The sequence below is a fragment of the Triturus cristatus genome, chromosome 1_2 (genome assembly GCF_964204655.1).
Source record: "Triturus cristatus chromosome 1_2, aTriCri1.1, whole genome shotgun sequence".
Classification (NCBI taxonomy): domain Eukaryota; kingdom Metazoa; phylum Chordata; class Amphibia; order Caudata; family Salamandridae; genus Triturus; species Triturus cristatus.
In genome coordinates, this window is record NC_140580.1 from 277,789,310 (window position 1) to 277,805,743 (window position 16,434).

Here is a 16,434-nt window from a genome sequence, read left to right on the forward strand (position 1 = left end):
TGTTTGGTTGCCCCCCTGGGGCAGACCAATCCATTCATGCGCACTCTCCCTTTTTCTCTATGTAGGCTGCATGCAGCCTACATAGAGAAAATGGCCTCCCAACAGGCGTACGCACCAATCACAACGCTGCCATTACAGCATTGTGATTGGCTTAGGGGAGGGAGGCTGCCTGTGGAAAACACAGACCCAGCCAGGAGCAACAGGAGCTGAGGTGGCGGTGCGTGACCCCGGGGAATGTGAGGTTTTTTAAATTTGAATTACCATCCCGCTCCCTCCATGACCCCCTCCCACCCCCCCTGCCCATCATGACGGCCGCGACTGGGACTTTCTAAAATACAACCTGTCTGTAAAGTGCTGTGAGGTCGCAGCACAGGTGCTGTATGATGTGGAACGCACCACGAGGCCCGAGGATTTCAAGGGGCTCTGCAGCGTGGAACCTGCCTGTAAAGTACATTGAAGTACTGTGACAGTTGGGGTCAGAAGAGGGCGTTTAGCATTGAATGCGACTGTAAAGCGCCATGACACCTGAGGATAGAAGGAGCTGTCTGTATGGTCCAGAGCCTATCCATATAGCGCTGTAAAGTCTGAGGATAGTAGTGGCTGTATAATGAGAATGGTTGGATAAAGCGCCGTGATTCTGATGACAAAATGAGCGGTGCAACATTGCATGCGCCCGTAAAGCGCACTGCGATCTGGGGATAAAAGGAGCTGTATGATACAGCGCCTGTCAATAAAGTGCTGTGAAGTCTGAGGACATAAGGTGATGTTTTATCACTGAATGTCTCTGTACAGAGCTGTAAGAGCTTAGGATTGAAGGAGCTGTCTAATGCAGAACCTGTCCATAAAGTGCTGTGAGGACAAGGGGTAAAAGGGGGTACTAGGGGTAATGGGGAAGGTGTCTGCAAAGCGCTGTGAGGACAAGCGGTTCTGTATAATGTGAAATGTGTAAAGGATGGGGCAGAGGGCTGAGGTAAGAATACACAACCGTCCTACTGCCACCCGAAATCCCATCTCCAGAAACATTGATTATAATATTGTAAAGCATCCGAGACCATAGCTGCACCCACTGCCTCTGTAAGGATGAGAGAAGTACAGTTTTAAGCGCCTAGACAATGCCTCACAGTAAAGAGCGCTATACAAGTATACTTACCCAATTGGTTTGCCTCTGCTATTCTTGGAATAACATCTGTTCCTATCAAGTTTCACTTAGTCACTGCCGGGGAGCTCAGTTGCCTAGGACAGAGGCCCTGGTACCCTCCAGGCACTATCTGGAGGCTGCGGTGGCCCCTTGTAAAGTAGTGCAGAGTTTCTCACAGTCTGGCCACTCCGCCGCTGTGGCATGAGGTGCCCGGGGCATGGGCATTTGCTTTGCTGTGAGGGTCACTCCATCTCTTTGCTGCAGTCGCTGAGTCGGTGACCGAATATGACCTGCGGCCCTCTAAGGTGAAATTCTATGTGGCTCACGTCAACAAGTTTGAAAACGTTCTCTTGTTTCTCTCCCATGGTGCGTTTTCTATAAAATTCCACGAGTAAGCATGACTCTTTACAAATGAAATGCATGCAGGGGTACACGCCCTTCTGTCAGAGGGACGTAAGTGTAAGTCAGGTCATGTTGTGATCTTAGACCGTACTGAGGGGTAGGGGCAGCGTCTCTACGGGCACTCTGGGGCTTTTGCCCTAATATGGATTGAGGCTGGCATTTAAGGAACCCCTCTGTGCTATGCGCGTGCTCTGCGATGGCAGCAGAGTTGACCATGTGTGACTGTTTATGTCCTGCTCTGCAACAGGGTTGGGGTGGGGTCAGAGGACACTCTGTGTTTATTATGGCTTCCTCTGGGGTGTGGTTGAAGTCAGAGGGCATATTGTGAGGTAAGGTCCTACTCAAAGGGTGAGCTGGTAAGAGGGGACATCTCGTAGGCTTGGTCTTTCTGTAAGTGACCTTTGGGTGTACAGGGTTGGATTGGGATCAAAAATTGGCCCACATCTGAGGATTTCGTCTTTTTTTCAAAGCACAGCTTTAGTGTTTTAAGTGTTTTAATAGAGGGGCGGGGTTCTATAAAAGAGCCATCTTTCTTAACTTCACTAAAATAAAAAAAAATGCAACTGCTGCCAGGACTCTTTGTGCCCGGATTAGCTCACAATGGTGAATCACACCTGAATATAAGTGCTCAGGCCCCCTGCTGAATCTGCATACATTAATGGGCTGGCCAGCAAGATGCCGGGAATTACACCTTCATCCCGTTGGTAAAAGGGCAGTAATAGAGGCCTATCTGCCTCCAGAAAGGCTGGTTAGGCCCCCACTGTGCCTGTGATATCATCTGAACTGCACAGACACAGCCGAAATCGCCCCCCCCGGCCAAAAAAGCGGCCAACATCTGGTACACGGATGCAAGCCCATTGCCCCAGTGCCCGCCTTACCAATCCAACCCCGGGTGTCAAAGATCAAGAATTCTTTGGGCTGAGGTCGTGCTATGGTGTGGGTTGAATGTTCCATGACATAGGCTCAGCTCTGGGGTGTGTATGATGTCTAAGGGTATCATGTGGGTCTCGTGTCAGTGGGATATTTGGGGCTCAGTTGTTTCTCTTGAGGGCCAGACAGGGCTCCTGCTTTAAGAACTACTGGAGGCGCAGATGCGGGATAGTGGGGCTTCCCCTGGACTTTAACCCTTGACACCGGAGGATAGTTGCCGAAATGCTACGCTATGCTTGTGGCTCCATTCCCACATATAGTGGTACATCATGTTCGTCACCCCTCACCCAATCTTCCCCACCCCTCCTTTCCACGAGTGAAACACATCCCCTTTGTTCCAGGGGTGCCCGTGGCTCGTTCAATTTTTCCGCCTTTTTTTCTCCAGGTCGCCTTGGTTTTGAATCCCAGACACACCTATGTAAACAGCTGCACACATTTACATAAGCATACGCAAAGATTGTCCTCTATAGCTCATAAAAAGTGGCAATTTCTTAAAGGATGAATAATTCAATCGTATTGCTTTATTAACCTTCCTGCTTCCTCAAACTTGCTTGAAAATGCACCATTTGTCCACTCCTTTTTCAAACTTTTCTCAGGGGAAGAACCCTGTCTGAACCCCCCGTAGGTTGTTCGGGCTCGCTCCCTACGCTATCTCGCTGCAGTGCAGTACAACAATAATTTTATGCCCTACCACTTTCAAATTTCACCAGCCACCACTGCACATAATATAGTGCTTGAGGAGAGTCAGCAGGAATACCTGTATTTTTCTAGTTCCTGCACTGGCCCCACCTATAGAAGCCACACCAGCAGTCGTCACATGACCACAATAAATGGATGACTGTGGGTAGCGCAGTTCCAACTCTATCCAACCAGGCTGGCAGCAAGGAATTGCGGATGGACAAGGCAGGTTTCACACTTGTTGGCCGATCAAGCAAAGTACTGAATTACTGAGCCCCTCTGCAAGCATGACAAATAGGACATATATAGTTTTATTTAGGTATGGAAGCGGAACTGAAGTGCAGATGTGTTTATGCATTTAATAGTTTTACAAAGCTCTTAGATGTTGCGCTATGACTACTTTAGAGCACGATGGAAGCAAAGAAGATGAAAGGAATAGAATGATATGGTGATGAAAGGAATTGGACCCCTAGGATATGGTAAACATTAGGAGATATGTCAATGGTCATCCTAGGAAGTGATATCGGAGGACATTTTTGTCTGGTTTTTATATTGACTATGTTTTAAATGATGAACATTAAATGCATCTATGAAAATAAAGGTTCTAAGGTGTTTTCTGAACTGAAGGCACTTTATCAGGTTTCTCATAAAAGGGTCCAGGTCGTTCCCAAAGTGAGGCCTCATGCATATCAAGCATCTGCCTCATGTGTCAGTCTTCTGGACTTGTGATGAATAAGCCGTGGAGCACTGTCCTATCTCGAGGTTCTTATACGTTGGTAAGGTGAGGCCAGATACTTGACTGTATGATAAAGAGTGACTACTTTCATGTGAGAGAGGACAAGTGACTGCATGGATGAAAGTGCAGAGGTACTTTTAGTTGTAAGCCAGACTAATTGGCTTGGACAATGCTTTCTCATAGTGCAGACACCACGATACAAGGTTTAGTAGTTCCAGATATTATTCTAGTTTGTGAATTGTTGATTATACACAGGCTTCTTTTGCAGGTGCATTAGCCCACCGAACCGGATTGCAATCGGCAGCACTACATTTGAAAATCTAGTTTCACAGAAATCACCCAGCTCCTTGGCTCTGCACATGGGCAGTCCAGGTTCACACCAGCTCCAACCATTCTGAAATATGAGAAAGCTTTGTGCAGCATGAAAGGGTTTTATCACTCTTATTCCGCTGGCATTTTGTGAATAGCTGAGCTTCCCTGGCCAGAGGGCCTCTTCTGTGAACCACATGGGGAGCGGCACTAAAGGTGTGACAGGAAACAGGGCTTTCCCATAGAAACTTAGGACAGAGAGTGAAAATCGGGACAAATGAGTTAGTCATGCTAGAAAACTCGAAAGGCCCTCATCCCAAGTTCATGGCTAAATTTCAATCACTGCAGAAGAAAAACTCTGGGGCATATGTACAAGCCCCAATCGTAATGGGAACTTCACTTTTTCAGACGTTCCTGTGGCGATAGGGGCTTTGCCTTACTTACAAGGCAGCATTAAGCCACTTAACGTGGTTTAACGCTGCCTTGTAAACAAGGCCCCCTTTCACGCTATGCTTAGCTTGAAAGGGGTGGGCAGTGGGTGTTGAGGTGGGCGTTGCACCGCAAAACACCCATTGATTTTGACGCTGCCCCCTATTTACAAGGGTGGTCTAAATAGGAGGCAGCGCCAAAATTAAGACCATGGAAAACCTGGTCTTAACTTGGCGAAATGAGGAGAAATGCTTTATTTCTCCTCGATTTTGCTTTTTCCGTGTGTGCTGCCTTGTGCAGCACACATGGAAAAATTCAAAATGCCTTGGATAGTTTATGTGTAGGAAGGTGTCCCTTCCTGCACATAAATAATCTGTAAAAAAACTACATTTTGCAACTTCCATGTGTGCTGCATTAAGCAGCACACATAGAAGTGACAAAACGGCATTTAAAGATTGTTTATGTGCAGGAAGGGACATCTTCCTACACATAAACAATCTTCCCCTGCAGACAGACACCCTTGCACTATGGTGCAAGGGTGCCTGCATTGGCAGGCAGCTAAGTGTAGCACCAGCGCAGGGGGAAACGCAAGGCTGCACTATATATAGTGCAGCCATGCATTTCTAAAATGGTGGAGTGAGGCGTTAAGCCATGATGGCTAACGCCTCACTCTGCCACTTCTTTGTAAATATGCCTACCTGTGAGCGCAACCCCTAGAGCCACTAACATACTTGAAAGGAAGCTCTCCTTTTCGACTCTTTTCATACAAATCATCTAACTCATTTACATTTGAAACATTTAATAAGAATCTCATTTGGTTTTGTGTGGAACAGCTAATCTTCAGGAGAGCAGGAACCTGCATGTCTCCATCCATTTTAAAACTCTAAATAAGACCCATAGTCTTTAGACTGTTGTTGCTCTTATTTACCAGAACTGGGCAGTCCAGAATATAATTTGGTATCTTATATCTTAACTTTTGAAGAAACATTACAGCAATCCAGTCTGTAGACGAGGCGCACACACAACCACACACGCACTCACATTGCATGCAAACATGCCGTGGAAGATAAGGGCACACACTCTTACACTCACACCAACAAAACAAAAGCAGGCAGGTGCCCACACACACATACATCCACCTAATGCATGCCCTCACATATGCAACCACAAACACGTAAACATGCAAACACACAGAAATGTGCCATTTAAGACAAATGGCAGGTGCTTGAATTAAAGTATGTAGATATAAAATGTACGTGCCCTCCACAGCACAAGATGAAAGTGGCGCAAAGGCATACATGATTTTTAGCAGACACACACAAACAAATATATGCTCACAACACACATATAGCACACATAAACTCAAATAAAATTCCAATAACGCTTTTACAGTAGATCTCTTCTTAATTGTGCTTCATAAAAGAACTCTCCACTCGGAGGTCTTTACTACATATAGGGGTAAAAGGTCTCCCAATATAATAGCTATATCTTAGGCAACAAATTTGTTATTTAAGAAGAAACGTAATAAGAATATGTTTAGCGAGCGGAAAGAGATTACCCAGCAATGAATTAGTTATTTCGTTAATTATTCCCTCTCCTGTCTCCGACAGGTAAGGTATTCAATGACTGTTTAAGAATCACCCATCTGTAATGCGTGCATTTCTAGCAGCAGCTCTGCTCGGAGCGCTGCTGCTTCTGCCTGCTGGAGCCGAGGTGCTCCTATCCTGAGGTGGGCGGGGCTGCTCGTGGGCCCGTCCAAGAGGTCCAATAAGCAAGACCTCCGAAGAAGGCCGAAGCCAGGGGATACACGATACCGTGGGGATACCATATATTACACAACACCGGTAATATACACTTGATTCACTGCCCACACTATCCCAGGCACAGAACATAACTTACCTGACTGGGTGAGAGCAAATAACAAGCATTGGCATAGCCAATAGGTCTTGCTTTTGGGACCTTATAAGTATTTAGTTATGCAGCAAAATATCCTTGTTGCAGCACCAGCAACTGTTGCATGGCTAAACACTTATAATGTCCCAAAGGCGCGACCTATTGGCTACGCCAATGCTTGTTCATATGGTATTCAGCCGCAGAGGCAATAGGTGTCAAAGTATAAATGTCCCAGCTTCTGGTCTTCACAATTACGAATTTCAGGAGTCCCAAACTTCACCATCAGACACTAGTAAATCATTTTTTCTGTTACTTCTGCCATGACTAGAAGCAGAAGTACCAGATTGCGACCTAGGACTGGATGAGTTACTTGTATCCAACATGATCACTATAATTCTTTTGATATTAAAATAACAAAAGTGATCACTGCCATCTTTACATCATAACACTGCGGAATATTGTGTCTACAGTAATGCTCTGTCAGGGAAAGCATTTCAAGCGGGATCATTAAAACCAGCCTTGTTCGCAGACGGCAGGTGTACCAAGTGGGGACAATGCAGAGGTGGCTCTATCTGTATTGCCATCAGAATGTCTGCAACAGCAGCTACTTTCACACAGCCTGTCTTGGTCTCTGTTACTAGGCGAATAGGGCAAGTGACTGTGGTACTGAAGAATATACCCACAGGGCTGTTCTTTTGTAGGATAAAGTAATTAACGTTTATGTCATGAAAGTAGCTATAGGATAACGGCCTTACTATCTGCATTCTCGAGTTTCACAACAGGAACACTAAGTTTACTCCAAATTACGCCAAAATCTTATAAATGGGGGAAAAGATTAATTGTGTTTGTCACTAAATATCTGCTTCCTGCCGAGAAGCAATGATCACCCACTTTCAAAATATGTCAGCCCTGCAAACAGCTTAATTGACAAATTAAACGTACTGTAGTATTGTAGATCCAATTAAAGCGGTGGCAGTTCTTAGGGAACTATTTGCTCTGTTTGACTCATCAAAAATATAGTTGGCATTTGTCGGTACACCCAATACAAGTACTGCAACCGTGACAGGTGTGTCACCTCTGTCACACATTACTAAGCCTCGCAGATCTGTGCTGCACAGAGCGTTTACAAGCCCTGCCTACAATACAGCATAAAATACACCGGCTAATCACTGAACCCGCAGCGATCATCATCAGGACAGAGCACTTAAGGGACGTGCGGCGTTTGTTCCCTGGCAGGGCTGCCATAAGCATAAGTGCTAATTTAGTGAAACAGCAGATAGAAAAGCAATCAAGGAATCACGCCACAAAAGCAGTAGCATTAGACGTGTGCGTTTCATAAGTCACCCTTCCGGCTCTCAAATGTCTGACTTGAAACACACGTGCGCGCGCACACACACAGACACACACAAAAGTACCATAATAGGAGATCGGCTGATCAGGATCAAAATCAGAGTCCACGTGACGCAACATTTAAAAAGTGGTCTCTCTCGGCTACTCTACAGGGAGGCACCGAATAAAGGTCATGCACAATTATTTCTAAAGGCAGAGAAAAGAGGGAAGCGCCAACAGTCTCATTCACTGACGCCCTAATCGTCATACTAGTAAAAGCAGGAACAGCTAGGTATGTTGCCAGACAATTTCAGAGTGTCTTCTAGAACTCTCCTAGGATTCTGTCAAATAGTTTAGGATGGAGACCATTTTAAAAAAAACTAGCAAATAGGTTTACCTAAGCATGTCGACTTGTAGAGCATTCAAATGCCAACTAATACCACTATATGAAGCTATAGTATGAACCCGAAAAAATATTTAAACAGATGAGCATCAGCTCCGATTTTGAGGCTTGCATTGGGCTTTAGGGATAATTTGCAAGATCAAAAAGTTATGCATTTCCTCTCTAAGGGAACAAAACACCCGGCACTACAAGATAACAAGCCGGGAGACGCGATATGTGGTGGGCGGTGGAGTTATGTGCGGGCGCGCATGCGCTAACTCCGGCTCACATAATAGAAAGAAACAAACATTGGCCGCGCGGCCGTGAAAGCGAAAGTGATCGGACGCGCTCTGTGGTAATCACGCAAGTGGTGCGCGCGCAGCAGTGATCGCGCTGAAAGGGAGGCAGATGGCAGCTGCGCGCGTGAACGCAAGCGCTAGGCCGGCTGTGGCAGCACTTTGAAAACCCGTATACTAAATGTCTCTCTGTGCAGCGCATGCGCTGGCTCAGGCGAAACCTAAAAAAGCTGCTCCTGCATCAGTGGGGGCAAATGAACAGAGCCTGCTCCCACTCGCACCAACTATAGTGCTGGCTGGGGAGCCGACTGGGGCTGTGTCGGCGTTGTTAAATAAACACATTTTAATAATCGCACAAAAATAGTAGTTCGCATCCACGCTCTGCACTCACCACCACTTTAGCAATCAGAATCAACCTTTCAATGTTCCACAACATGATCGGGTTACACTGTGATATCACGGAACTAGAGAACATTTATACACATATCACAATTCACTTACAGGTGTAATAGCATGGGAAATCATAATACAACTGATCATATGCACATCTGTTTGATAACTCATAACCTGTCGATAAACAATCAGGGACGAAAAAAGTACACAACAATTTGAGACTGAAAGTGTCTGCTATTTAAAATAGACCAATTCTTTGCACGCTGCTAAATGTATGACTATGTCACAGCATACAGTGTCTGGTCACAAATGATACATGGCAAGATTCCTTCATGGAATCCTTGTGACCAGCTGCAATTACAGCGATGTCTGCTTGCAAGTCTCAGCAGACATTTATATCTCCATTCACATTTGCAAAGGACCAGCATGATAATCCCTGTCTATTGGAAGAATCGTGATTGAAATGGCAAAAAGGCATAACTTTACAAAAGAACATTTGGGAGAGCACGTACCAGTCCCTGTGACCATTTTCTGTCCCCCTGATGCCCTTAGGAATCATTCGCACCACAAACGTTGTCCCTGATAGATGCATCCTTTGTGTAAACTGCTAGTCACTGATCCGAGCAGTCAGTAACACTACAATGCTGTCAGCCCTCTGGAGTGGTTGGAAACAGCTCAAACATTTCACTGCCAACGACAAGGAATGTGAAACGCATCTTTGTCATTGCATTTTCCTTGCGATTTTCAAGGAATCGACAGGTTGATGTGAGCCACACAGATATTTGCGACTCAATGTGAATTTTGTTCATTGCCATCTGTGTTTTTCATCCTTGTAAATCTTAAAACTTTGCAAAGCGCAGGCTTGGAAGGGTTAAAACCATTTAGCAAGCATCTAGTGGGTCTCTTTAAGAAGATAGGAAGAAGGGGAGTAAGTGATAAAACGTTCTATTGTCCAACACCCCCCCCCCCCCAAAAAAAAGATCCAGAATTTTAAACACTAACCCGTGCCAAGAGGAACTGTGGATGATTTTCAATTCGCTATTTAAAAACTCATCACATAACATCTGAAAAATTAAAATATCTTACCCAGTAAAAGCTTGTATGATTCCAGTTCTTTTAGTATTGTTTCCATAGACATACGCTTTCTCTCATCTGCATCCAGATTGGTGGATATTGTTTTCCATAGTTCGGGTGGGATTGAAGATGGGTTGCTTGCGTCGTGACCTTTTAAAATCTTGGAGAAACATAATAAATAAGATGTTTAGATTATTTATGGCAGTAGGTGAGTCAAACACATTTCTAGGCAAAATGTTATTAAACTGTTGCTGATTAAATAGAGTAATCTCCTGGCTTGTATTTTTTACATATTGAAACAGGGGTCCAAAATAAATTCTTAGGGCCCGATTCAGAAACAAAATCATAAATCTACACCCACAGGTCTACGTCCTCGTGTGGATGTTGCAGCATTGTAGAATTCCCTTGGAGAGAAGTTTCTTTTTTTTTAAAACCTTTTTTTTATAACTTAATTTTCATTTTCCTTCAGTACAAAGAAAGATAGTGTACATATGAAGTCGTTCACCAATAAGTCATTGCATATTGTTGCGCCACAATTATAGTCACAAATACTACAGTTCACAGTTCTCGAGATATTTACCAGGTGGTTAAAGGCTGTTGTATACACAGTATGGCTCTAAAGGCATAAGGGGGAAGTACGCTTTCTGATAGCTCCACACCCAAATTCAGAACCTCAATGTACGTGATTTGCGTTTATGGACTTTACGCATATTCGGTGGGTACTCAATATTCACAATATAATTGGACAGTACCGGCTTTAAAGTTGCAATTACCCCACTCCCTCTGGGACAATGCCCTGTTCCAGTTGTTGATCGGCATCTTGACGTAGGGTCTCAATGTATGACCGGTAGGGGCTCCATATATCCCTGGGACGGGACCAGCAAGGCATCACACTCGCATTTGTTTCACTGTTAAGGTTACTATACGCTAGACTACGTAGCCAGTTTTGGACGGTCGGGACAGACCTATGCCCTCAATGAATGTTCACCTCTCGTTTCGCCAACAACAAACCTAGTGATGCGAACCTTCTGACCTTTTTGGGGAAGTTTACTGTATAGCCCAGTTGGGCCACTTCTGGAATGGGGTTCAGTGGAAGATTAATCATTTTCCCAAGTGTAAAGTGTATGCGTTCCCAGTAGTGTTGCAGTTTCGGACATGTCCAAGTGAGATGTGCAAAATCGGCCTGAGGGGCGCAGCATTTACGATAGTTGTTCGGCTTGGAAGGATCTATTTTGTGTGCCAATGCTGGAGTGAAATATATACGGCGTAAAAATTAGAAGTGGAAGAGCTTGTGTCTACTATTCAGCGAGACATCCTGTGTAACCGAGCAGCATTTGGCCCATTGCTCGTCTGTAATTGTCTTTCCCAAGTCAGCTTCCCAGGCCTTGCGTATTTTGTTGCCATCTATGGGTTTCAGTGCTGTGCATGCCTTATAAAGTTTTGAAATGAAATGTGTGTTATCTGCCTTCTCGATTATCATAGTGGGAGGAGGGAAGGAGGTTGGTTCAATCGGGAAGGATGAAAATGTGGAGCGTAGGGCAGAGCGAATGCGGCCCATGACAAATTTGTCCATAATGGTACCAGTCTGAAACTGGGTGTCCTCCGTTAAGGAGAAGATATGGCCATCTGGATATAAGTCGCCCATCTGTGAAAGGTCGAATTTCGTCAGAGTACGCTGTACCAAACACTGCCCCGTGATTGGTATCAAGCAGGGGTTAACGATGAGCAGAGCAGAGGAATAAAAAACTTCCGTACCTGTGATCTGACATAGTTTTCTCCACGCCCAGCTTGTGGATAAAACAGTTTGGATATCTATTGGGTCTCTGGGGAAGCCCGTGGGCAGTATTGTCGCAAGTTTTTCAGGAAGAACAAGGTCTGCCTCTGGTCTGAAATACAGAATCCAGGCGTCGGGGTGATACCAAGAATAAGCATAACTACATTGGGCCACTAGATAATATAGCTGAAAATACAGGACATTATATCCTCCTCTTTCATATGACAACGTGAGGACTGCCCATCAAACCCTAGCCTGCTTCCTGCCCCAGACCAAGTGGGTCAAAAGGGTACGGAGTGTTCGAAAGAAGTTATTAGTGAGAGGAATAGGTATCTTATTAGAAAGATATAGGAATTTAGGGAGTACTGCCATCTTTATAATCGATACTCGGCCTGCCATTGATAAGGGTAGCTTCAGCCATTTCTCTACTTGGGTGGTAAGTGTGTCAACCGCTCGTCCATAGTTAAGCCTTAATATTTGGTCGGTGTGTAAATGAATAAGGATACCTAGATATCTAACTGAACTTGTGCACCATTCTAAGGGGAATTCGCAGTCCCATTGTTTTTTACTGGCAGTCAGCGGGAATATTACGGATGTGTGCCAGTTTATGCCCAATCCCGAGAAACGACCGAATTGAATAATTTCCCTGATCATTTCATGAAATTTGTCTTGAGGGTGTCGGACGAAAAGGATTGCGTCATCTGCGTATAGGGACATCAGGAGGGGGCAGTGTAAAATTGTAGACTTCTGTGTAGATGTTGCTCCTGAAAGTGCCGTATCAGGGGGTCTATAGCCAACATGAATAATAATGGAGACAGTGGGCAGCCCTGACGGGTTCCACGGGATAACAGAAAGGGGCAGGAGAGTGTATCATTTAAACGTAACCGAGCAGTTGGTGTGTTATAGAGGTGTGGCTCACTAGTTAGAGGCGGCAGACCCGTAAGCAGAGAATTGGCCAGGGACCAGGGTTCAATTCCCGAAGCGGCAGGGTTGTGGACCATGGTCAAAAACGGACTCGATAATTCTCGCCTCGGTACCTACTCTAACCAGAAACACACTCGGCAACTCTGGGCATTAAGCTTGCCTCATCTCTACAACAGCCCCCCACAGACGCCGGGTATGCCTGGTTTCACCTTGGAGATACCCAGGAAAGGGACCATCTCACAGGGATAGCCAGGACGGGTTCCCCAACGGTCTACAGCGCCGAGACGCCCCGTTGCTGGGGTAGCTGTGCGCTTTACAAGTCTACAACATTTACATTTACATTTATACAATAATGATGTTGTGGCGACAACCCAAGGGCATGCCCATACGTCTCATAACAGAAAGAAAAAGGGGCCATTCTAAAGAATCAAAGGCTTTTCCTTGTCTAGAAGAATGGCTGCAGCCGGTGTGTCTGGATTGATCCTATGAATAACAGAAAAAAGTGTGCGGAGGTTGAGTGAGGTGGAACGATGTGGCACAAAGCCAGATTGAGCCGGAGAAATGATGAATTCCATTAATTGAGCTGATTAGAAATGACTTTGGCTAAAATTTAATAATCTAAATTTAGGAGGAATAGTGGCTGGTAAGAGCCACATTGTGTAGGGTCTTTTCCAGGTTTAGGAAGGAGAATTATGACTGCCTCCCTAAAAGTTGGGGGAAGGATACTTGACTCCAGTGCCTCAGCATACACCTCGATGAGGTTTGGAGCCAATAACTCCTTATATTCTTTATAGAAGTCTCCGGTAAAACCGTCTAATCCGGGTGCCGATGAGCCACAAATAGTGTCGATGGGCAGTAAGACGTCGGCAACCGAGATGGGTTCCGCTAAAAAATCCTGCATGTGCTTCTCGAGATAAACTAAGGCTATCTCATATAAATAGCGCTCTTGTTCTTCGTGATTACTCCCTATTGTGGTGGATTACAGAGTAGTAAAATATTCCAATTTGTTTTGTATGTCCACAGTGGAGGTGTATGTATGTGTGCCTGAGAAACGCAGTTCCGTAATATAAGTCCTGTGATGTGGGGGGCGCAGGAGCTGATCCAGAACTCTGCCAGGTCTCTCACCCTCCCCATATCATCGCGCCGTATGCTATTTCCCTAAGAATAAAATTTCCCAGTCAGCTGTTTCCCTGTATTCCTCCAGTATTACTAATCTTCTGCTCTCGTCGGTGGGTTGTGCGTGATTTGTGGCATCCTCATCTAGTGTTTTGAGGTCGCGTTCGAGTCGTGTCAGTGTGTTGCAAAGGTCTCTGAGTACTCCTGCATGTTTGACTATGCCCTCCCACAGAACCACCCAAGAGTCTACCGAGCCCGTGTTGATAGCAAAATATTTCTCTATGGCTGCTCGTATCTCTCCCCTGAACAACTCGTCACGTAAAGCGCGGCTGGGGAACCGCCACTGTGGGTCAAAGCCCCCTGGGCGGGGGACCTTAAGATGTAGAGTCAAAGGGGAGTGATCTGAGTAAGTCCTGGGAAGGGTCCCAACTGATGTGCACCAACCATAAATGTCGGAGGAGAGCAACCAGTAATCAATCCTCGTCCAGGTGTTGTGTTAACCTGAGTAGTGCGTGTATTTCATGGCGTTCGGGTTACGTTTGCGCCAGACATCTAGCAATGTGAACCTGTCACAGAGCTCAAGCAGTGCACGGCGGGCACATGGTTTAACGTCTGAGGACCTTGAGGTGCTGTCCACCACAGGGTCAAGTAGTAGGTTAAAGTCCCCAACTATAATCAACATCTGTGGCTGTAGTCCCATGAGCCATGCGTGAAGGGAATGAAAAAAATCGGGGCGTCTGTATTCGGGGCATAAACGCAAAGTAATGTGACATTTCTACTCATCAAGGTCCTGTAGACCGCAAGATATCTACTCTCTTCATCTTGAAGCATGGAACTAAAGTGGAAGGGAACTCTCTTATGTATTAAAATGGCAGTACCCCGTGCGTAATTACTATAGTTAGCAAAATTCCTATGCGCCCCCCAGCTGGCGCCAAAGTGCGACGTATCTGTTTTGGGGAGGTGTGTCTCCTGTAAATAAGCGATATCGACCTTGTGTCTGAGCAAATAATGGAGCACCTGTCTACGTTTCCGAGTGTCGTTAAGTCCCTGTACATTCCAGGATATTAGGGAGAGGTTGGAGGGAGGAACACTCTATATTACCAAACCTGGCCATATATCCAGGACAATAATTGCATCTCAATATTGCAGCGACAATGAACTACTGTGAGCAACAGTGAACGATTTGGTTTGTCTTGTGAGACACGACTTTCAAATTTGAACAATCTCCCCCCACCCAGACATATGACAAACACTTAATTTTATCAGAATCATCTAATTTAACACAGTCCTGTAAGATCTGGTGATTCAAAGTTAATTCAGGATTTAACCAGGTTTTGAGCCAACAGAGCAATGGGGCTGTACTCAAGTTATCAGAAACATAGCCTAGCCCCAGTTCCAGGTGTATAGAAAAAGTTGGGATAGATTGTGATACGGACAAAAGGCTTCGTAAAAATGTATTTTCCGCTATCTGAACACCAACCTGCTCTTTGAATCCCCATATAGAGGAGCCATAGGCCGCAATCGCCAGGCTCTGTATATTTTTAATATGCCCTCAATAGGTCTGGCCTCCAGTCGTTGTGCAAACCCTAATAGACCTGAGGAAGATCGGATGACTGCATTTTCTTTAATTTTTTGTTGGGGTATTCAGGAGGACCTATCATCAAAAAGAACCCCTAAATAAGTAAAACAAGAGACCAAAGTCACTTCCACCCCATTCCAATAAAAATATTTAGATTTTCTTACTCTAGTACCAGTTGACATAATGTGAGACTTTCCATTATTTACTACCAAATCCAAAGACTGCATGTAGGCCCCAAAAGCATCTAAAAGCCGCTGGAGGCCTACCGTGGTACGTGCTAAAAGAACAGCGTCGTCCGCGTATAGGAGAACCGGAATAGGACAGTCTCCTACACGTGGAAAATCCGGGGAATCCTCCACTAGAGTCTTGTCCAGGTCATTAATATAAAGTGTAAAAAGCAGGGGTGCCAAAATGCACCCCTGACGGACGCCCCTGCCTGATTTAAAAGTTCTTGTGCGTTTACCATCTTGGGAGATCCGAACCGAGGCAGTAAGGTCTTGATGAAGGTCATCCAGAAAATGCACTAAACATGGATCGAGACCTTTATCCAGCAAAATATTCCATAGCTTTGACCTGTTAACCAGGTCAAACGCTGAGGATAGGTCCATAAATGACATCCTTAGACATCCTTCTTTAGCCATGGTATATTTACTTATTAATAAATATAAATTAAGGCACTGGTCCATGGTACTTCTGCCTTTTCTTAACCCTTATTGTAAGTTAGATAGGATCTTCTTCTCAGTAGCCCAATCTGTAATTTTAGTTAAAATCACCTTTCCAAATATATTAACAGAAGAGTCGATCAGAAATATCGGTCTACAACACCGCGGATCCCCTCTCTGACCCTTTTTAAAAACAGGTATAATAATCGATTGGGACCAAGATGCAGAGAACCCCAATGAACCAAAAGCATTAAAAACATTGGCCAGGATTTTCGCCCAAAATTTTGGTTCACTTTTATAGAGGGCTGCAGGGACGCAGTCTGGACCAGGAGCCTTGTTGCTAGAGGTCTCCCTTATAGCTATCTCAATTTCCTCCTCAGAAAATACGAG

At 45.1% G+C, this 16,434-nt stretch overlaps 1 protein-coding gene across 6 annotated transcripts in view; it reads right to left on the reverse strand.

Moving 5' to 3' along the window:
- Positions 1-16,434, reverse strand: part of LOC146867157 (uncharacterized) — a 1,274,092-nt gene that overhangs the window by 491,777 nt on the left and 765,881 nt on the right. For all 6 annotated transcript variants that reach the window (XM_085603699.1, XM_085603695.1, XM_085603693.1 and 3 more), the window contains one exon: positions 10,002-10,149. In XM_085603699.1, the coding sequence (XP_085459825.1) occupies positions 10,002-10,149 (148 nt within the window). The remainder of the gene's footprint in view (positions 1-10,001; positions 10,150-16,434) is intronic.